The 21,620-nt window shown below is 37.0% G+C and overlaps 2 protein-coding genes across 5 annotated transcripts in view; one reads left to right on the top strand and one right to left on the bottom strand.

The window, feature by feature from the left end:
* Positions 1 to 16,710, bottom strand: part of ESCO2 (establishment of sister chromatid cohesion N-acetyltransferase 2) — a 24,800-nt gene extending 8,090 nt beyond the window's left edge. The window contains exons 1-10 of one of the 2 annotated variants that reach the window (XM_019636131.1): positions 16,636 to 16,710; positions 15,419 to 15,487; positions 13,772 to 14,606; positions 10,624 to 10,717; positions 8,928 to 8,985; positions 7,286 to 7,412; positions 6,043 to 6,174; positions 5,065 to 5,154; positions 4,265 to 4,408; positions 1,562 to 1,737 (exon numbers count right to left, since the gene is read on the bottom strand). In XM_019636131.1, coding sequence (XP_019491676.1) covers positions 1,562 to 1,737; positions 4,265 to 4,408; positions 5,065 to 5,154; positions 6,043 to 6,174; positions 7,286 to 7,412; positions 8,928 to 8,985; positions 10,624 to 10,717; positions 13,772 to 14,606; positions 15,419 to 15,471 — 1,709 coding nt within the window. In that variant the 5' untranslated portion in view covers positions 15,472 to 15,487; positions 16,636 to 16,710. Of the gene's footprint in view, positions 1 to 1,561; positions 1,738 to 4,264; positions 4,409 to 5,064; positions 5,155 to 6,042; positions 6,175 to 7,285; positions 7,413 to 8,927; positions 8,986 to 10,623; positions 10,718 to 13,771; positions 14,607 to 15,418; positions 15,488 to 16,564 lie in introns of both variants that reach the window. The other variant, XM_019636132.1, reaches the window with a different exon arrangement.
* Positions 16,711 to 18,840: 2,130 nt separating this feature from the next.
* The window catches only part of CCDC25 (coiled-coil domain containing 25), a 38,692-nt gene continuing 35,912 nt past the window's right edge, over positions 18,841 to 21,620 (top strand). For all 3 annotated transcript variants that reach the window (XM_019636170.1, XM_019636169.1, XM_019636168.1), the window contains exon 1: positions 18,841 to 18,964. In XM_019636170.1, coding sequence (XP_019491715.1) covers positions 18,937 to 18,964 — 28 coding nt within the window. In that variant the 5' untranslated portion in view covers positions 18,841 to 18,936. The remainder of the gene's footprint in view (positions 18,965 to 21,620) is intronic.

The following is a 21,620-nucleotide window of genomic DNA, read 5'->3' as shown; positions in this document are numbered from 1 at the left end:
CCCTCAGTCCCTTGAAACTACTAACCTACTTTCTATCTATGGATTTGCCTATTCTGGATATTTTCTACAAATGGAATCATACAATGTGAGGTCTTTTGTGACTGGCATAGTTTTCCAGGTTCATCCATATTGTAGTGTGTCAGTACTCCATTCCTTTTTGTGGCTGAATAATTGTATGGGTATACCACATTGTATTTATCCATTTATCACAAACTTGGTTATTTGTACTGTTTTGGCTATTACGAATAATGCTGTTATGAACCTTTGTATATCAGTTTTTGTGTGGACATACGCTTTCACTTGAGTATAGCCACGAGTACAATTGCTGGGTCATATGGTAACAGTTTATTTTTGAGAAACTGCCAACTATATATACCCCATAGCCAACACCATTTACATTCGTATCAGTAACGTTCAAGGGTTCCAATTTCTTCCACATCCTCACCAACACGTTATTTTCCCTTTTCTTAGTCATGCTAGTGGGTATGGAGTGCCATCTCATCGTGGTTTTGATTTGTGATTTGGTTTGGACAGCTAATGATGTTGAGCATATTTTCACGTGTTTATCAGCCATTTGTATTCTAGGAAGAAATGTCTATTGAAATCCCGTGCCCATCTTGAAATTGGGTTATCTATCTTTTTATTGTACTGAGTTATTTTATAATAATATGCTAGATATACTAGATCCTTATTAGAGAAATGATTTGCAAATATTTTCTCCCATTCTGTGGATTGACTTACTAATTCACTTTAGTTACACTTACAAGTAACTTTTTTTTTTTTAAGATTTTTATTGGGGAATCGGGGGAAGGGGAACAGACAAGCTGCTGTTCCCCAGTCCAGCCGTGGAGGATGCCTCCCCACCGGCCCAAGTCGGCACCACCATTGCGTTTTTCCCGGGTGAGGCAGATCAGTCGCCGGCTTCTGGACGGCTGTTCTCGGCGGCTGCCGGCCACTCACGCTGGCCGCTGGCCACACGTGGCAGCGTCACTGGCCCTCATATGTGGGATCCGAACTGGGGTCCTCTGGTGTCCCAAGCCAGCTCCCAACCAACGCGCCACTCGGCCGGCCCACGAGTAACTTTATTAATTACCTACTCGCATACTATCAATGAACATGTACAATTTCTATAGTTCTTTTTTTAAACCTATATTGTTTTTTTTATATTTAATTACATTAAATATATTTATTTCAATGTTAATTTTACATCTGTTGAATCTAATAAAAATTAGGGCTTGTATTTTCCATTTTTTGTTTTGTTTTTCTATTTCATTTTCTAGCAATTCACCTTTATTAAAGTGTTGGTCTATAACAAATTAAACTAGTCTTTCACCACAGGTAGTTTGAAAAGCATGGGGTTAGAATGTTTCAGACTTGGAATGTTGTGCTCCAAACTGAGTATACTTAGCATCTTTTCTCCAGGGCCAACACTTGCCTTTGCCTGTCTTTGAGAAAATTCATACAGAAGTGTCTTACCAACATCATTCTCTTTGGCTCATAAGCTGGGAAAGGTTCTGGGAAAGCGAATCTGGGTCTAAATCCATTTTATTTTATTTCTTACCTGAGAGTATCTACCAGTCGTCTTGCAATGCGCTTTCTTCTCTTCAGTCTGAAGACCCAAATTCTACTTATCCCACAGACTGCAGGTTCTGGTACATTGGAACACTGCCAAGCCCTGTGACATTCTTTAGAGCTTGGGGATTCTGGGCCCGTTGGTTCAGACAGGACACGGAAGGCCTGCAATAATATATAGAAACATCTAGAGTTAACAATACAGGTAAGTTCATATTTCTTTTTAAAAGCCATTCCTTAAACAAAACTTAAGTATCTAAGATTAATCTTATACCTTCACCAAATAAGTTAAAAATTCTTTGGGCCGGCCGAGTGGCTCAGTTGGTTAAGAGCTCGCTCAAGAGTGCGAGCTCTGAGCAACAGGATTGCCGGTTCAATTCCTGGCCTGAGCTGAGCTGCCGCTGAGCTGCCAACAGGTGGCAGGATGGCTCAGCTAAAAAAAAAAAAAAAGAAGAAAAATTCTTTGATAGTTCTTGAATTCTTGTTCATTTAGTCACACAATGCTTAAAAAAATGCTAGTATTGAGATATTGCCAACATTCCAGTGTATTACATACCATTATAAAACTTCCTTCTTTTATTGATTAAAAAAATTGTAAAAAATCAGACTCTGACTTTTACTAAAGTACATAAACTTCTCCCATTCTCTCCAGTCTAAAATGTATATATGGTATTCTAAAAGAATTGGTAACAACTAAAGACTTTTACATGTTAAGTATGAAATTTGGTAGGCATTTAAGGTTTAAAAACAAACCTCTATTTTCAAATAATGGTAGATTCACAGGAAGATGAAAAATAGTACATAGAAGACCCATATATCCTTCACCCAGTTTCCCCCAAGGTTTATATCTTCCATAGCTACAGTACAATACCAAAACCAATAAATTAACATGGGTATAATGTGTGCGTACAGTTCCATAATTCATTATACTTGTATATTCCTTTAAGCACCACCACACTGAAAACAGAGCTATTGTATCATCACAAAAATCTTCCTCTTTATAATCACCACCACCTTTTCCCCTCCACCATTCCTAAACCCTGGCAACCACAGTGTGTTCTCTATAATTCTGTTATTTTGAGGGTATTATATAAATGGAGTCATACAGCATGTGACCTTTTGAGCTTGGCTTTTTCCAATCAGCACAATGTCTCTGACATCTGTCCCAGTTGTTGCATATATCAACAGTTTGTTCCTTTTCATTGCTAAGTAATATTCCATTGTATGGATGTACTAGTTTGTTTAATCATTCACCTACTGAAGGACACTTACATTGTTTCAGGTTTTGGCTATTATAAATAAAGCTGCTATAAACATTCAGGTACCATTGGTACATTGTGTAGACATAAGTTTTCATTTCTCTGGGATAAATGCCCAGGAGTATGACTGCTGGATTACATGGTAAATGCATGACTAGTATTTTTAAGAAACTGCCAAACTTCTCCCAGAGTGGCTGTAACATTTTACATTCCCTCCAACAATGCATAAGAGATTTAGTTTCCCTGCATCCCTGCCAGCAAAAAATTGTCACTATTTTTTATTGTAGCTGTTCTAATAGATGTGTCCTTAACTAAATTTTAACTGCCATCAAGAAAACTTTGCTTTTGAAATCAGAATGAGCAGAAGAGTATATGTACAAGTTATTTGGCTATATTTCCCTATAATCACTACATACACAGTTTACTTCTTTAAAATCAAAGAAAGAAAAGGCCAAATTGTCATTTTTACTGCCAATAATACAAACCAGTTGCTTTTTTCTCCAATTTCTGATAAACACACAAGAGACAGTGTGTGTGTGTATGTGTATTTACATATATGATGAAAAAGGGAAAAAAGAAAAGAAATAAAGATGGTGGAAATGAGGGGATAAAAGGAAAGCACAAAAAGTACAGAATAAATTAATGCTAGTGTCATTTCAAGATGTATTGAGACAGATAAGTATTTTTAAAAGAAAGGAGACATAAGTGTAGAATATTACATAGTCGAGTAAAAAGAACACATTTAAACTCTAATTCTCTCTAGCTAAAAATTACCCTGTAAGCTCCTTCAATGCAAAAACTACATTTCTCTATTTTAGAACAAGGGTTGGCAACTTTTTTTCTGTAAGGGGGCAAATTGTAAATATTTTAGGCTCTTTGGACCATGTGGACTCTGTTGTACCAATCAACCCTGCTATTGTAGCACGAAAGCAGCCACAGATATGGAAATGAATGATAATTGGCTATGTTCCAATAAAACTTTATTTACAAAAATAGGTAGTGGGCCACATTGGGCCCACAGGCTGTAGTTTGTCACCTCCTTTTCTAGAACACCGCTAATTAGTACCTAACGTAGATTCTAATTAAGGAACAAGTGATGACTATTTTGCCAAGTACTATACTAATCGGCACTAAGCCACACATTCAAGAACTGGGCTCTACAGATCTGCTTATTTAAAATCATTATACTTTCTAATCCAGGTATAGAAATGACTATATGAACATAAGACTGACTGACTTATCCTACTTCTACATGGCAAAATACTAAATAATAATACAAATAAATGGCTTCAATCATTCATATAGTCAAGGATGTTTTAGTAGGAAAAAAAATGTCATTAATGGTAGTAGTCTTAAACACTTTTTGAAACTTCTTCCAACTACTTAATTTTGCTCGCAAATTACGCCAATAATTTGAAAGACTTATACCATACCTGTTTGATGGGCTCTGCAATTAAACACCCAACTACTCTCTTTTCATCAGATATAAAGAGAAAAGTTTTCGTTTTGTTTGGACATCTAGGAACAACTTGCTGGAAGCCCAGTTCACAATCGACAAGCTCTTGCACATCTTCTACCTAATGATGTTAAAAACCAAAAGAGGTGAATTTGTTTTAAAAACTACAATAGAAGCTATATATATTTATATGCACAAAACGTATGATTGCTACATTTTAGCCTCTTTTATCTCTATTTCCTAAAGTTACACACCCCTCCAAAATTGTTTCCCTATTGATGCATGTATCTGCCACTTTGGAAATGGGGATTTAAGAGCCTATTTTAAAGATCACTTTCAGCAAAAAGAAATTCAGGCTCCTGGAAGGGGTAAGGAGTAGGAAGTGCCAAAACGGATTTTGTTTCACCTTTATTCTTTCTTCACTGGGGCTAAACATTCAACCCAAGAAACACAAGTAGCACCAACATAATAGACTCTGGGGCCATTCATCTCTCAACATGGAAAAGTTTAGTTTATCCTTCACAAGTGGAAGATGAAGGTAAAAGATAAACTATAGATCTTATCTGTTTTCTTTAATCTCCACTGCCATTCATTTATTTGTCTTTTAATTCTAAATTTAGGTTTGTGTGAACTACTATGAAAGTCATTCTTACATGTGTACTAAAGTGGGTTACCTATCAGCAAAGGTGTTTCACGCTTTAACATAAGTGGTTTCTCAGAGACGGGAAAGAGAAGGAGCAGCAGGAGAACAAGGATTAAAAAGCTCATGTTCTATACCTTTCTGAGAGCATAGCTGGGATCATGTGGCAGGATCAACACAATTTTGCCATCCCAAAACTCGGCTACTACACGTTCTTTTTTCCAGCCCTGCCAAAGGGGAAAGGAAATAAAAAAAAAAACACACAGTTTAATTTGTAGAGGAAAAAGCCCCAAAACATTAAATAATTTGGTCTGGAGAGGACAAAAAGAAAAAGGAATGAAACAGAATAGAATAAAATCCCAATAAAGGAATGCAAATCCAAGTAATGTGGGAAGGGAAATAAAAGATGCTTAAAACCTAAAACAAAGGGCCTGTCCTCCAGGGGCTGACGCTCTGTTGGGATACATGCACATAATCTATTACAAAATGGGGCAAAGTCAAATAGGAGCTCTTCATGAGAACAGAGAGAAAAAAAAAGAATCATTAGGAGCGGGAAAGTGGGGGAGGAGAAGGGAAAGCAGAGTTTTAATTAAGCAGCCTAAAAATCTGACGAAGGAATGAACTACAGCAATAAAAACAGGGAAAAGGATGCATTTGAATAGTGGGTATAATCATAACGATAAGGCCAACAATATTTGACTGGAAAGGTTCTTGATAAAGAGACCTCTCCTTTCAGAAAAGAGCGAGACTGGAGAAGTCATAGAAAAGCTCTTTTTCTAAGGCAATCTATAAAGGAAAGTGAGGAGAGGATGGGATTCCAAGTCTTTGAATTTTGTATTTTGACTGTTCAGCTCTGCTTAGAAAGCTAGGGGTGAGAACGCAGGGTGTTCACTCAACCTAGAACAATACAACTCTTATATTAGGACAATTTGAAATGGCATTTTTTAAAAAAAGTTAACTTTTAAACACCGTCAGCCTCAAATATTAAGAACAACAAAACTGCAGATCATGAAATATTTATGGATATATGGGTCTTTCAATATTTAAGCAAAAGAAATGTATCTTTTAAAGCAGTTTTACTTGAGAACAAATTGAAAGACTATTTTTTGACTTACTGCATACTTGACTCCCTCCAGAAATCTGTGGTGATGCTGAACATGCTGCAGTTCATCCTCAGGGTTGGAAGCAGTGTAGATCATGCCACAGGACTTACACATGGTGGCTCCAAAATGCTTCTGACCCGCATCCTGGAATTGGGGGGGAAAAAGCCATCTAAACACATCACACATAGCTCTACATTTAGTTCATGTAACCATCCATTCAAATTCCTCCTATTTTTTTTTTTTTATCCTAACACAAGTGAAATGCTAAATGAAAGTCTGGTTACTATCCTTCTTCCCCTCCCCCCAAACAAAATAAAAGAGGCGAGACTTAAAAATGCAATAAATTAATGAAAGAAATGGAATTGTATTTTGGAATGGACAGTGTAAAAAAAATCAAGATTCTTTAGCTAGACCCATAGTTCTAAAAAGGAATAAGATTAAATCATAAAACTTATAGCTGGAAGAACAAGGGAACTTCTTTATTAAGCTCTTAAATGAGAGACCTAAAAGAGCCTTATTTCAGAGGCAGGGCAAAAATTTCAGGACTTCTATATTCATTATATAGTATTTTTTTTCCCATAAGTGTTTAGGAATATAAAAATCCTCTGCCTCATGAGTTGATAAAAAGAATAAATATAATACATAATAAAAGTTAAGGAAAAGCAAAGATAAATTCATGACTATAGGGAAGTCAGGAATATTCAATATCAAGACCTAACAACTTCTATTCTACCTCCTAAGGCATTGCTTACTGCTACTGAAAACACCAGGTTCTGAACTGTCTAATACAGGAACTGGCAAACTTTTTCTGCAAAGAGCCAGACAGTAAATATTTTAGGCTTTGCAGACCACACATGGTTTATCACATATTCTTCTCTTTTTTTCCCCCCAGCCTTTCAAATATAAAAACTATCTTTAGCTCCCGGGCCAGGGTCCAAATTTGGCCCACAGCCAGTTTGCCAAACACAGGTCTAATACAATGTAGCGATTCTCATATTTTTTGTTGATTAACAATAATCTTCCTTATCTGAACACAACTCATTCATCAGCATTCTACTAAATGACTAGCATTGCCCAACACTATTGGTATGAAAATATACTCGCCTAGCTTTAAATGCTGCTGCTCCAACAAAGTTGGCATTTACAAAATAAAGTATCTATAACCCATGGTGACTATGCTAAGAAAACATGCCAGGCTGCATGTTCTGTATGTGAGAGCCAAGTACAGGAGGTGCTTTGTTTTAAATCTACTCACAATGATGAGCTGGTCTTTTGTTTCTTTATTTGGATCTCTGGTGTTAGTACTTTTCTGTGTATTGATCTGTTTCAAGAAGTTAGAAGGTAGGATGGATCCCACAGAAGACTTTTCTTCAATTAGAGATCTTGAAACAAAAGTTGATAAACATTATTTCGGAATTTTAAATGTTCGAGGAATTACAGTGAAAAGAAAACCAATATGTATATATTATGACATCTGCAGAGTACGTACCTGGCAATTTTTAGTACTTTCTATCAGCTCTTCTCATCCCGGCATGCATGGCCACAGTCTCTTTACTTCTATCTTAGCAATTTTAGCACTTTATCATATGTATTTGTTTAAATGCCTGTCCTCCCCTTGATAGCAGGACCATGTGTTATTTATCTTCACATCTCTAAAGACTCAGTATAGTTCAATACCACATAGCACTCTATTAATGTTTGCCAAATGAAGGAATAAACAAAAAATGAAGAGACTCTGTAATCTACCTAAAGTAATAGATTAAACCACAAGAAATTCATGATATCTGGCCTTTTGTGTCCATATTGAAATCGAAATAAAAAGCAATTTCAAATGACTCAACCAATAGTATTCTAATATCTCCTTATGCTAGATTAAATTAGTTTACACACTTTTATCAGCTAACTGTGGTAGATTTCAACCTTTAATATACAGTCATGAAAGAAGACATAGATGAGAAAAGAGAAATGTGAAAAAAAAAAATAGGAATATGGCCTTTGAAGGGGGAAAGTTGCCCACCCAACCCACTCTCGGAGGTGATTTAAGGGGAGGAGTCCTAAGAGTAGGAGAACTTAGCTAGGAAGCTCCTTGCTCAGTATCTCTTGTTATTTATCATCCAATGGGAAGAGAAGAACCAAAGCTGCTTAGGAAGATGCTCAGACTATGAGAAACCTTTTTCAGGGCTTCCCACCTATCATGCTCACATCCGCCCATGCCTCCCCCGTCCACTATTAGCTTGACCAGGATAGTGGCAGCTTCAGCTGGGATTTATAACACCTTTAAGTGCTGCACGTTACTTACTCCTGTGGCCAGAGTTTCCTCATCTATAAAATGGGGGTAATAACAGTACCTACATAAGGTTGTAAATGCTCTTTAACATTAACTATTACAAATATATTGTCACCCAAAGAAAGCAATATAGCTTAATGGGCTTTGATTCAGATATGGATTCTAGTCCTGGCTCTGTCACCTAATAGCTAAGCAACTGTGGCTGAATTACTAAGTTTCCTCAGCTAAAAACTGAATTGATTTGAAATGCTTGAGGAATCACAATGAAAAGAAAATTGATATGTATATAACATCTGAATTGAACCTACCTTCTTGGTTGTTGTGAGGATTAAGTGAGATAATGGATTTAAACTACTTATTATGGGCCAGGTTCTGTATAAAAATGTTAGCAATTATTATTACTGAAGCCCATAAAGACCTTTTTCTCTTCTCTCAACTTGGGTTGCTATGCAGTTTCCATGAGAGGGTCTGATTTCATCTCCTATTCTTAATATCCCCTTAGCAGGGAAGAAAAAAAATGCTCTACGAATTAAATAGTATAAGAAAGAAAGAGACCCATGGAACTCATAATTAAATAATCATTGAACATTAAAGTAAGAGCAATTCCTACCTTTTTGTATTGACTGAAGATGCACTGAAGATGGGATACACAATGGACTTAGGAGAAACTGGTAGGGGGAAAAAATGACAATAATTTGTATAACAAAATAAACTCAACGCTTTGTATCTTAAGATTTTAAAGACTAAGAGCAAAGTACTCATATTACTTGACTTCAAGACTTAACAGTGATCAAGACAGTATGGTATTGGCAAAAAGATTGACAAATTGATCAAGGAACAAAATAGAGAGCCCAGAAACAGACTCATGCACATATAGTCAACTAATTTTTGACCAAGAGGCAAAAGTAATGGAGGTAATAGATAAATGGACATTTTATCCATTTTATCCAAAAAGATAACAGAGTTCATTCTCTAGAAACAAGACCAAGATAAGTGAGAGTCTGATCTGCTTATGGGTAAGTTACTTAACCTAAGTCTGTTTCCTCATCTATAAAATGGACATACAAACCTACTTCTTATGGTGGTTGTGAGAATTAAATGATTATCTGTAGTTATGAAGTAATAAACTTTTACCATTTGTATACTACCTCCATGAATTTTGCCATATCCTTATACCATCTGTATTGTTTTTTTATTCACCAAATGTTTTTCTTTAAATAGATTTGACAATATACTGAAATAAATTAATTTTAAAAGAAAATTTTATAACTACAATAGAAGGCCATTATTTTTGTTACATGTTTTAATATATCAGTGATAGCACAATCCATGGAAAACATAATGGCATACTGACTACTTAGCCCTGCCTGGTACATTTTTAGCACCCAGTAAACACTAGTTATTATCATTACAAACAATCATTTTATACATATACATATATATATATATATATATATATATATATTCACACGTATATTATCTATCTATCTATCTAGATCCTCCTAAGGGCTATCGTTCCAGATTATGCTTTTAGTTTTCTTCTTTTGTTTTCTTCCTACAAGCTACAGTTTCTCACTATAGTCAGTACTCTACTTGCAGAATTTTAATTTATTTCCACATTTAAAGATATAACCAACAAGGTAAAGTTACCAAGAATCTGGTTGGTAAGTATACTTAATTAACCTCTTTATGTAGTCACAGTTTAATAAATATTGTTTAATTGAATAATGACACCATAAGTTAGTAATAGAATTTCAGAACTCAGAAGAATTTAAAAATTAAGACTAGCTCCTTACTTTAGTGATCTCATCCCTAGATCTCACAGTTTTTTAGTGGCATACCTAGATAAAATGCCAAGGTTCCTATGCCCAGTTCAGTGTCCTTTCTATGGCTTAGTAAATTCTGCTTAGAATTGGGTTTTGATCTGAAATATATAACATAAATTGTTTTTAGTCCTTCCTATTATTTTGGGTAAAAGGTAGGGTAGGTATGATAAGAACACCCAGCTCTAGGGAGCTTAAGTAACTTGGCCACATCCATAGACCAATTAAGTGTCAGTATTTTGTCTTAAGTTCCAGTCTAAGGTCTCCTTGTCTCCCCCTTTTCGAAATGCACTTCATTGTTTACCATAGAAAACAGTGTCAAGATAAACACAAAGATACAAACATATACATTAGGTATACACATATACCTAATATAAAAAAACCCCAAAATATTATTGTATATAATTTTATATTGACACATGTAATGAAGCATTATTATAAATAAATGAACTCATTTTGAGAAAGACATTTTCTCTTACTTACCTGCCTTGTTCTCACTTTGAGAGTCTTCCGAAGAAAAATATTTATTTTCATCAGGCTTATGTTCCCTTGAAGAAACTACTCCACTTGATGAATCCTGAATATAACGAATAGGTAAAATTAAAGAAAATCTGTGATTCTTATTCATTTTCTATTTAGTGAATGCATTCTAATAGATCTGTTTCTAAAACAAAATATCTAGATTATGAATTACATTTTATAATGTGATTTTAAATCTTCAATTTCCAACCTATTTTAAGAAAAATTTCCTCTATATTTACTAAGTGTATAAAAACTTTTTAAAAGACAGGGTGTGCATATTTAAGTCTGTAATTTGTCATCCTAACAAAAACGTATTATAATTCCTGATAAAGATGGTAGACTGGAGATTATAGAACATCCCTTCTATAATAATAAGTTGAAAAAAAAAATTAGTGAAAATGGAAAAAATTTCCCCAGTAGCCACCAAACCAGAGAGAGACAATCTTTTGTCATAAGCTTTAAAAACAGGCAGTCAAGGAAAGAAAAAGAACATTCTGGAGTAGCTGGAGAGGCTTCTAACTCCCACTTTTTGGGCAGTAGCTGGAAAGTGAAAAAAGCAAAGTAGAAAAAATTCTAACAAATTTCATTAGCACTACTCATTCAGTGGGACTTAGAAAATACATAGCTTGAGGGAAAAGGAAAAAAAAACTTTTGATTAAAGTAGAACTCCTATTTAAGACCATAATATCTCAGTAGAGATGAGACAACCCATCAGTTTGTCATTTCTCAGGGCTCCATGATGAACTGGGGAAAGGTTATGTGCCCAATAATGAAAACAGGATTCACCTTTAGCTAGTAGAGATGAATTCTACTAGTGGATATTTAAAAAATCTTGAGAGAAGAGCCTAGTTCCACAAATTTAAAGTGCACAAAAGCCCAGCTTCTCAGACTACTGAAAAATAGACAGAACCCAATACCCTGACCCTTAAAATGGAGCTTAGAAAATAAGGCAGTAAAGAGTGTTGCAGAGAATTCGTCACGTTACTGTATCAAGGCTGTATCTTCACTACCAAATAGATAATGGAGAATACTAATCAGGAGATGGCTGGATGGAATTGCAGACCACCCCCACAATACACACTCTTTGTTTTGCGGGTTGAGAATTAGTTTTAGCTTGAGTTGTACCCCAATTTTTAAAAAAACTGACGTACATTTATAATAAAGAAGTGCAAAGATACTGGGTTGTCGGAAAAGTCACGACGTATTTTTTCTATGTTTTTCATTGCAAAAATGCATCATGACTTTTCCGACAACCCAATATAAAGTATATGGTTTGATGAATTTTGATAAATTTATGTACCCGTGTAACTCAAACCCCCAAGTTATTTTGGGCAGAAACAATATAAATTAGTAGAATTAGAATGTCATGGCTTAGCCAGCAAGAATATGTTCCATTTAACAATATACTTGGCAATACTTGACAAACAGGAAGAAACACTGACAGTGGGGATTGCCAACTTAAATGCCTATAAGGGCAGCAGGTAAGTAAAATTAATAGCAAAACTAAAATTAATAGCAAAACTAAAATTAATGGCAACATAATAAAATGAATAGCAAAGCTGATCTAAATACATTCACATATGATGATTTAGTGGAGGGAAATGAAGAGCCCATACCTGTCAAATGGTAGCCTGATACTGTCCCCAGAGATAACTACCATGCAGGAATGAGGGCTTAGCTTTGCCAGACCTCAATTTTTCATGAAACACCAGAAATCTGTTATCTTACATTAAAAAAAAAAAAATGCTGGCTCAAAAAAATTTAAACATTATACAGGCCAAGCATATTTCTTCATGGGCTGGATTTGGTTCACTGGCCACCAGTTTATAATCTTTGCCATAGAGACTTGAAATTTGGGTGAATACAAGAGGTATGCACCTGGGATTCAATTTGAGAGGAAGCAATGAAGGAAACAATAATGAGAGGAGGTGGGTGAGGAGAGAAAAGACTATAAAGAGCTGGAATTGCTCAATATGCAAGTTGCAGGGTGTACTGGGCACTGTGTGAAAACCTATCATTTCTCCAGGTGCAAAGATTGTGATGAGTATAAATAAGATACCACAGACATGGAAGCCCCAAACTGGAAGGCAGCCTTTCTTAAAGCCTCTTGCCTCAATTGCTTTCTGTTCCTAGTTACCTTAAAAAACAAAACAAACAAACAAAAAACCTTTCTCTGATGAGATTACTGATAGATTGTCAATAGAAGGTGTATGCAGACCTATATTGCTTGTTATGGTAGCCAGGAGTCACAAGCAGCTAATGAGAATTTGCAAGAATTGGCTAGTCCCAATTGAGATATACTGCAAGTGAAAATAAACGTGGATTTGATGAACTTAGCATAAAAAAATGTAAAATAACTTTTTATCCTGAGGACATTAAAATGGTAACAATTAAAAATATATTGGGTTAAACTTAAAAAAATTTTTTTTCAATGTGACCACTAGAAAATTTTAAATTATGTATGGTTGGTATTCTATTTCGTTTAGACAGCACTAGTCTACGTTAGCTGTGTTAAATTTATAAGCAAGATAAAAAAGCACAGAATGGCAATCATGAAAACATACTACATAAAATAAACAAAACCCCAACTATATGTTAACAGTGATCTTCTCCAAGTAGTGGGTTTACAGAAAATAAATTTTTATACTTTCTGTATTCTCTAAGTTTTCTAGAATAACCTAGTAATTTAAATAAGTTGAAACAAACAAACAAAAAACCCAATATGCTCATACTCTGGAAATCTACTACCTGAATTTTGTTATTTCTACTTTCTAAAAACAGTGAGTACCAAATAAAAGTTGTTAAACTTCTCTGGACTTCAGTCATACATTTAATAAAATGTATTCCTGAATGACAAGAAAATGTCTTCCTTAAGCCAAGAAGGGGAGAAAAGTCCCATGTTTCCACCCTGCCTCTAAATTCTTTATAGTGGTTTAACTATACTATTGCTTTCATAAAAGCAGTCCTCCAGGCTGCAAAGAAAATAAAACTTCGTTCAACTATGTTCCATAAATATATATATATATATATATATATATCATATTGAGGTTTTGTTATATAGCCATATAGCCAACTTAGTTTTAAAAGTGACATATTTAGTTTTGTTTACCTTTATTACTTTCTCTTCATTTTTACTTCTTGTACCCAGCAGCTCAAGGTTCAGTTTCTTTTCCAGTAACATGCACTTTGAGACTTGCATTGTCTCAAAAGTTCTTCCTTCAATGACAGTCTCTACATTAGAGTCTTCAATCATTTCTGATTTATTCTTTTGGGTGAGTCCCAGTAATGGCTTATTTTCCAGAGACAACTTTTTAAGAGGCGGTTTTTTCCTACTAACAAAAAATGCTGCTCCACCCTGGAGTGTTACTTGTGGTTTGACTTTTTGGCTTAGAACTCGAGGAGCATTCAGATTATTTTCAGCTGAATACCAATTGTTCTCTTGCTCTACAACTGGTTTATAGACAACTCGATTTTGCTTGCAATCTTTAGAATTCTTTGATACAGGCTTGATGCACTTATAATTTGGTCGACACTTAGTTAAATTCTTCTGTGGTTTTTTGTTCATCTTCTTGGAGTGGACTGGTTTTCCCTGCAATTTTTTGGTCATACTGGGAAAAGGCTTATCTTCATTATTAGTTTTTAGACAAATGGATCTACTCTCTTTTATCATCTTTCTCTCCAATGGATTGAGGTAACACTTATTTTTGTTGTAAAAAGATATAGTAGACACAGCAGATTTAAAAGGCGAACCTTGATTTGCAGATGGTAATCTATTCTTTTTAGTTGTTTTGAGTGGACTTGAAATGAAATGGCCTTGTTGAGGGCAATACACCTTGTCTTCATTTTTATCATTGCTTTGGCAAATGTGTTTTTGATTAGGTGATGAAGATATATTTCCAGTAAAGTCCAAAATTAATTTCTTTGATGGAATGTCTGATAACAGGCTATGAAAAGAAACAAAGTCTGTTGATAAGTATTGTTATTTTACTTCAATTTTTATATCAATCTACTGCTAAATAAAAAACAATTTAGATCGTATTAAAAACAATACATCCCTCTCCACCTAACATCCAACCATACATATTATCTATTAGTTTAACATTAGGATTCTCAAATACTGTTGTTTACTAAACAAGCATTCAGATATTTTTCAAAAGTAAGATACTGTTTGTGAAAACACTGTTTACAAAGAAGCTTTGATATACATGTAGTATATGGATGTGTGTGTGTGTGTGTGTGTGTGTGTGTGTGTATATATATTTTAAAACCTATTTCTAAGTCCTGGGCATATACAAATTATAGCCCATGTATTTTGCTCCAGTGGCTACAAGCCCCCTAAAATGATTAATTCTATGTAATTAGGGCCTGTTCTGTGGGGAGTAATTTATATCTGGTATGACATGTAGTAAGTACTGAGTACACAGACTTTCTAGGATTGCTTATAGATGAGCATCCGCTGTATGCAAAACACTATGTCAAACATTATGTAAGCGGACAGAAAGGAGCAGCCAAGTAATAAAAGATTTGACATACATTTCAAACCCATAGAAAATAGCTTTCTTTGATTCTCTCCAAAACCATTAAATAATTAATTATGAAAACTTAGAGTATTTCCAGACTATAATTAGAATATAAAATATTACTATAGCCACGAGGAGTAAGCGAGTGAAAGAATGGAAATTTTAAGAGATAGAATAGAGAAGGTAAAAAGGTAAATTTTTCTTTTTTAAGTTTCTCTCCATAGGATAAGACTTACTTGTCACAGTTCAAAGAATCCTGCTTCCTTTTCCTTGGTGTAAAAGTTGACATCTTCTTAATTGAACTCCTAAAAGCAACAGGACAACTATAATAGCCAAATTCATCCAAGTATATATTTTAAAAAATCACTATATCAAAATTACGCTTTAAAAGTCAGAAAAAGTTTTCAGATAGGTGGCGGCGGTCCATTAAAGACTCAAAAATGGTTGCTTCTTTTTGTTTGTTTTTTTAAAAGCAAATCACTTTAACAAAAATTTAAACTATGAAGGTAAAAAAGGGAAAAACCGTACATCACAGTAGCAATTAAGAACGAGAAATAAAAGCAGGGACAGTACTTATGTTTGAAGCTGGAAAGTGGTCCTACCAAGGAGGCAGTATATTTTACCCCACTGCAGGGCACACTTTCCCCTTTAATTAGCCTGATTAATTCATACCAAGTTTAAACACTCTTATCTGATTAATTCATACCAAGTTTAAACACTCTTATCTTCTGGGACTCCTTTCTTACCATTGCACTCACCCATCCTTCCCACTGTTAGATGCTACCCTATGCTTCCATTCCACCCTACGCTTCCTAATATTCCAATTAACACATTTTCTTGTTGGTTTAACTGTTTCTCATGAGCCTGTATGTCCAATGAAGGCAGACAAGAGAGTGTTTCTAACTTTTTCATCAGAGTCCAGAGTCCAGGAAGAAAACAGGTGAAGCATAATCCTCTCCCATTTTACTAGCCGAGGAGCCTGACTAAGCCGCTTGTTTCCCTTATAAAATACCCTTAACTCCTAAGGCTGCTGGAAATATACAATCATGCACCTTAACTCTCGGGCAGATGGTATGTTGCTCAGTAAAAGCTTTCCCTTCCCTTTTAAGGTATATTTTAAAAAGTTACACAAGCGTGCTTTTAAAGTTAAACAAACGGAAAGACCAGCGTCTCTGGGAATTAATGTCGAGCTGCAGCTTAAAGAAGACCCTTCCTTCTAAGTATGAACGAGGAAAGGTATGCCTTTCAGGGCAAAAAGACAAAACTCCGAGCGAAGATGGAGACCCTGTGACCTGAAAGTGCGTAGAACAGGTTGGTGGTTTCGGTCTCACGCGGCCGACGCGCCAAGCCCAGAGCAAAAGCTTTTTTTCCTTGACATTCACCTCTACGGTCTATTGAATCTCCCGTTATCCTTGGTCTCCCACCGGACGCCTCGGCCCTCTGCAGTAATTACCTGCACCTCAGAGCCAGCAGCCCCTTCTCTGCCCAGGCAGTTGCTCCGCCACTGTATTCAAATTATCGCGCGCCAGTCAAGGCTGAAGCCGCTGCCTTCTGATTCGTCGTTTCTCAGCGCTTCCAGAAGCTCCCTCTGTGATTGGTCACACTCTGTTCTTTGCCCCACCCACTCCGGAGGAGGGTCTCCAAGATTCTCCCGCCCTTGGGAGGCAAAAAGCTGTCTTGGAGAAACCATGTCTTCCATAATCCCTTGCGGCAGCGCCCTAGTTTAGGTGCATTTAGTTGCATTCTGGGAATTGTAGTTTTGGGAAGAATAAAGGCTCCCCCTTGTACACTCCGGGGTCACTTGGTGTAAGATATTTTTGTAAAGTAGCCTCTCTGAGATTCTCGAGGCAGTTATATTTCACATTTGAAGTTTTAGCGTTAAACTTTTTTATAGGTTAGGTTTCTAGCTAATTATTTTTAAATTTTCAAGTTAAAAAAATTAAATCATGGCACTAATATCTGTTATGTACCAGGCTTTCTTACATGCTTTACGTGTTTTATTTCATTAACTTCTCACCACAATCTATAAGTATTATCATTTCCGTTTTGCAGAGAATAAAACTGAGGGCCTGAAAACAATTACTATTTATAGGGTATAGCTAGGTTCTTGCATAGGGGAGCCACAAGGTTCTCAAAACACTCATTGGTTGTTACCTACTGTTACTATCTTTGTGTTACCAGCTCCTGGTACCGTCTCCAGCACATTTTTAGTTTTAAATAAATTAGTTCAGAATGAACTAAGAGAAATAGATCAAAGCTAAGTGCAGTGTGAGCTTTACAGGAGTAAGGTTATTATTTTATAGCGGAAAATCTCTGAGATACACAGGTTTGGAATTTGCCCAATCTCACAGGTAACAAATGGCAGATCTTAGATTTAAAGAACAGCCTGGGGTCGACCGAGTGGCCCGATGGTTAAGAACTGGTTTGGGATGCCAGAGGGCCCCGGTTCGGATCCCACATATGAGGGCCAGTGACACTGCCCTCCACAGCTAAGATGCTGAATAACAGCTCAACCTGGACCTGGGCTGTCATGAGTTGCCGGCGACCCCGTAGGCTGCAGCCCCTGTGGCAGTGGGTTGCCATGGGCTACCGTGTGTAGCCAATAGCCAGCGTGAGCGGCCAGCAGCTGCAGTGAGTAGCCGTCCAGAAGCTGGCGACTCAGCTGCCTCACCCGGAAGAGTACAATGATGGTGCCAACTTGGGCCAGTGAAGCAACGTCCTCCACAACTAGACTGAAGACCAAAAACAACAGCAACTTGTCTGTTCCCCTTCCCCCAATTCCCCAATAAAAATCTTTATATAAAAAAAAAAAAAAGGTAGAACAGCCTGAGTCCAAATGCAAGAGGCATATTGCCTATGGGGAATATCACTAACAACTCACTTGAGTTGAGTGCTAGTCTCTAAATCAGCGGTTCTCAACCTTCCTAATGCCATGACCCCTTAATACAGTTCCTCATGTTGTGGTGACCCCCAACCATAAAAATTATTTTCGTTGCGACTCTATAACTGTAATTTTGCTACTGTTATGAATCGCAATGTAAGTTTTTGTTTTCCGATGGTCTTAGGCAACCCCTATGAAAGGGTTGTTCGACCCCCAAAGGGGTTGCGACCCACAGGTTGAGAACCGCTGGGTCTAAATCCTTTATACCTATTTACTTAGCCCTAGTAAAATAATCTATGAATTAGCTGCTCTATTCATCTTAATTTTGCAGATGAGGTAAGTGAAGCACAGAATGTACCCAAGCGTGTGCCTTACAAGAGGTGAAGCCAGAATGAAAATAGCGGAGGAATTTGGGTTCATTCAAAATTTAATAAACTCTTACGAAGTTTCAAGCACTGCGATTGAAGCAGTGAACACCTAGCTGTAAAAAACGCAAACTGTTTCTTCTCTCAGGGGAAGCAGATAAAACCAATCAATAGATAAGCCGCAAGACTTGACCGCCAAATGGGTGGGAATTCTGAAAATAAAGTCAGCCAATGGCATTTTTGTCTTAAAAAGATGGATTTCCGGCTATGTCTTCCAACCAGTTGCCTTGGCACCATCCTCCTAGCCCTGAAAACACCCTAGCCCGCCAACACTCTCCTCGCCAGGATTAAAGATGGCGCTGACGGGCCGACGTTATGACGCGACCCCACGTCCACCGGAAGTGCATGGAGGAGTTCCGGGGAACCGGCGGCCTCTGCGCTTCTAGTATCCTGAACTTAGAGAGTTGGGTTCCGCTACTCCGCGCTGGAGTCGCTGCCTGCGGGCATCATGGTGTTCTACTTCACTAGCAGCAGCGGTGAGTGGGCGCCGCGATCTTCGGTGTCCCTTCTTGTTAGCGTGTCTCCGAAGCCGGGACCCCCCTCTTCTCCCTCCCACCCCCCCAGGCTGCCGCGGAGCCTGGACCTTGTTCTAAAGCGCCTCCTCGGCCGTGGGCGTCTCTTCCCGAGCCCTCTCGGCACCCCTGCCGTGTTCGTTCTTGTCTCCCAGTGCCTCCTGATCAGGGCCTGAACGGCGTGGAGAGACCGTCCCCACTGCGTTCTTTGTATCCGGGAGTAGTTCTCTTTTCTCAGTCCGAAAGACCTTCCGTCATTACCTGGAGTCGGGCAGTTTGTGGGCTTCTTCACACCCCCATTTCTAGGTCCCCCGCCATGGCCTTTATTCTGGCTCTGCCCTAGTAAATTATCCACTTTCAGAAAGAAAAGAGACACTTGCCAACCACTATGCTTTACGGGAAATGCGCCTCACTCTTCTAGGAAAGGGTTGTAGGGGCTGGGATGCAACAGAACGCAATTAAAAGACCCTAGAATGGCTATACTCACTGGGCAGAATTGATGCCCGGATCTTGAAAAGTGACATGTAATGTTTCTGATTTGTCTTTGGCAGTCAAGGAAAAGGTGCTCTTAGTTCCCAGGAAATGCTGTTGTGTAGAATTCGTTTCTCTGCTTATGTTGTTCCCTTTGGTAGAAACAACCCCCAGTTAACTGCTGCACCCTTAAGGACAGCTCTGGCTTATGTTTTCCAAATGCCTTTTTCCGACCTAGCTCTGACCCAGAGATTGCTTAGGTATACCTCTTCGGGACCCTCTTAACACCCTTTGTGTACCTGTGACATTGCACTTACCATATGGCATTAAACGCTGCCTGCTTGAACTAGATAGAGTGTAAGCGTAAGCCCCTTGAGGGCAGAGACAGGCTCTCCTTGTGTCCTTAGCATAGTGCCTGGCTCATAATAGTTACTCAGTAAATGCTTGTTGAGTAAATGAATGGTATTTTTTGGCTTACTCATAGCACACTATTCTATTGCTACTCTGCTTGCTTATTAAAGTGGAGATTTAAGTGAAACTAGCTCCACATTGTTTGTGTGGGATTGAATAGGGTAGTTTTCGCTCTTTAGAGGTGAGAACATTGAGGCCCAGAGAAGTTGTAACTCACAGACCTCCCCCATCCCCACCCCTCCTACTCCATCACATTGTCACCTCTCATTTTTCTCAGTAGTTTAAACTTCCACAGTGTACCATAGGCTATTTCTCTGCTTCTCTAGATTTGGTTGGTCTTACCCATATTATTAAAATTACTAGAAAAAAATTCAAACTAGCCTGAAAAATCATTTTAGGCCCCTAATAGCATTTTCAGTCCTCTGTCTGTTCTGCTCCCTCTGTCATAACTTGAGCATCTCTTTGTAGCTTCTCCACTCAGGAAAGTCCTCCACAACATAAGTATCTACATGTGCCCAAAATGGGATAAAAATTTCAGGCAGGGTAGATAGGTATTAAATGTATTTTATGCGAGATGCTTTATTCTCCTTAAAGCTATTCTAAATTCTTTGAGAACTAGTCATACGTACACAGGTGTCCTTAATAGATAGAGTATTTCTGCAAATTTATGGATCATATTTGGCTTCCATTATAATAACATCATAACTGCTTCCTTTTGGAAAAATATTTAACCTCCAAGCCTAATAAAACTGTGCTTGTGCAACAAATCTTTTAAAATTGCAAAGTTAATGGAAACATTATAACTTTTCCAGTAAAATAGTAGAACTACATATTCCAATACCTTGAACATACAGAATCATCAGGAAATGACTTCGTATAGCTAGCCAAGCTTTTCAACCAACTGATGTTACTGCATAAAAACTTTTTTAAAAAATGGGAAGAATATCTCAATAGAAATTTTTTTACCTTTCCTTTTAAGATTAGTATCTCAGACTAAAGTCTGTTCAATTTTATTCTTTTATGCTTTCTCATAGTGGAATAATGAAAAAGCCTTATTGTATTTCCAGTGTCAAATTCAAGACCATGTGATTTATGGGCCCACAAAATACCTGCACTGGGCTCATTAAGTCCATTTATATTTTTAATAGCATCTATCTTAAGATAGATGTTCTGTAAATTATGAAATCACAGCACCTCTAAAGTTGGGTTGGTGGTTATACCTGAATCAGGTATCTTCAAGGTGACTAGTTTCTGTACTAATCAACCATCTTATTTGGGTGAGAATAACAAAACTACTAGAATATTTCAGTTTACTTTTCCTTTATCTCATTAACATGGACAGGAACTTAGTTCAGACTTCTTGTTCAGCAATTCATGCTCTTTATTTTTAATTTTTAATTTTGACATAATTTCAGTCTTTCAGAAAAGTTACAATAATAGTAAAAATTTCCTTTATATCCTTCTCCCAGACTCCCCAAATTCTAGCATATTACATTTGCCTTATCTCCTTTACCCCTTTTTTTCTCTTCATCTCTCTCTCTCTCTCTCTCTGTCTCTCTCTCTGTCTCACTGTCTCTTTCTACATAGACACACACGCGCACACACACACAGAAGCATGCACAATTTTTCTTCCTGAACTGTTAGTAAGTTGCAATTTACCCATAAATATTTATTTTTTCCCCCAAGACCAAGGATATTCTTTTTTTTTTTTTTTTTTTTTTTAGCTGAGCCATCCTGC

This window comes from Hipposideros armiger, unplaced genomic scaffold, assembly GCF_001890085.2.
Source record: "Hipposideros armiger isolate ML-2016 unplaced genomic scaffold, ASM189008v1 scaffold_27, whole genome shotgun sequence".
Lineage (NCBI taxonomy): Eukaryota > Metazoa > Chordata > Mammalia > Chiroptera > Hipposideridae > Hipposideros > Hipposideros armiger.
This window is presented reverse-complemented; position numbering and strand designations above follow the sequence as displayed.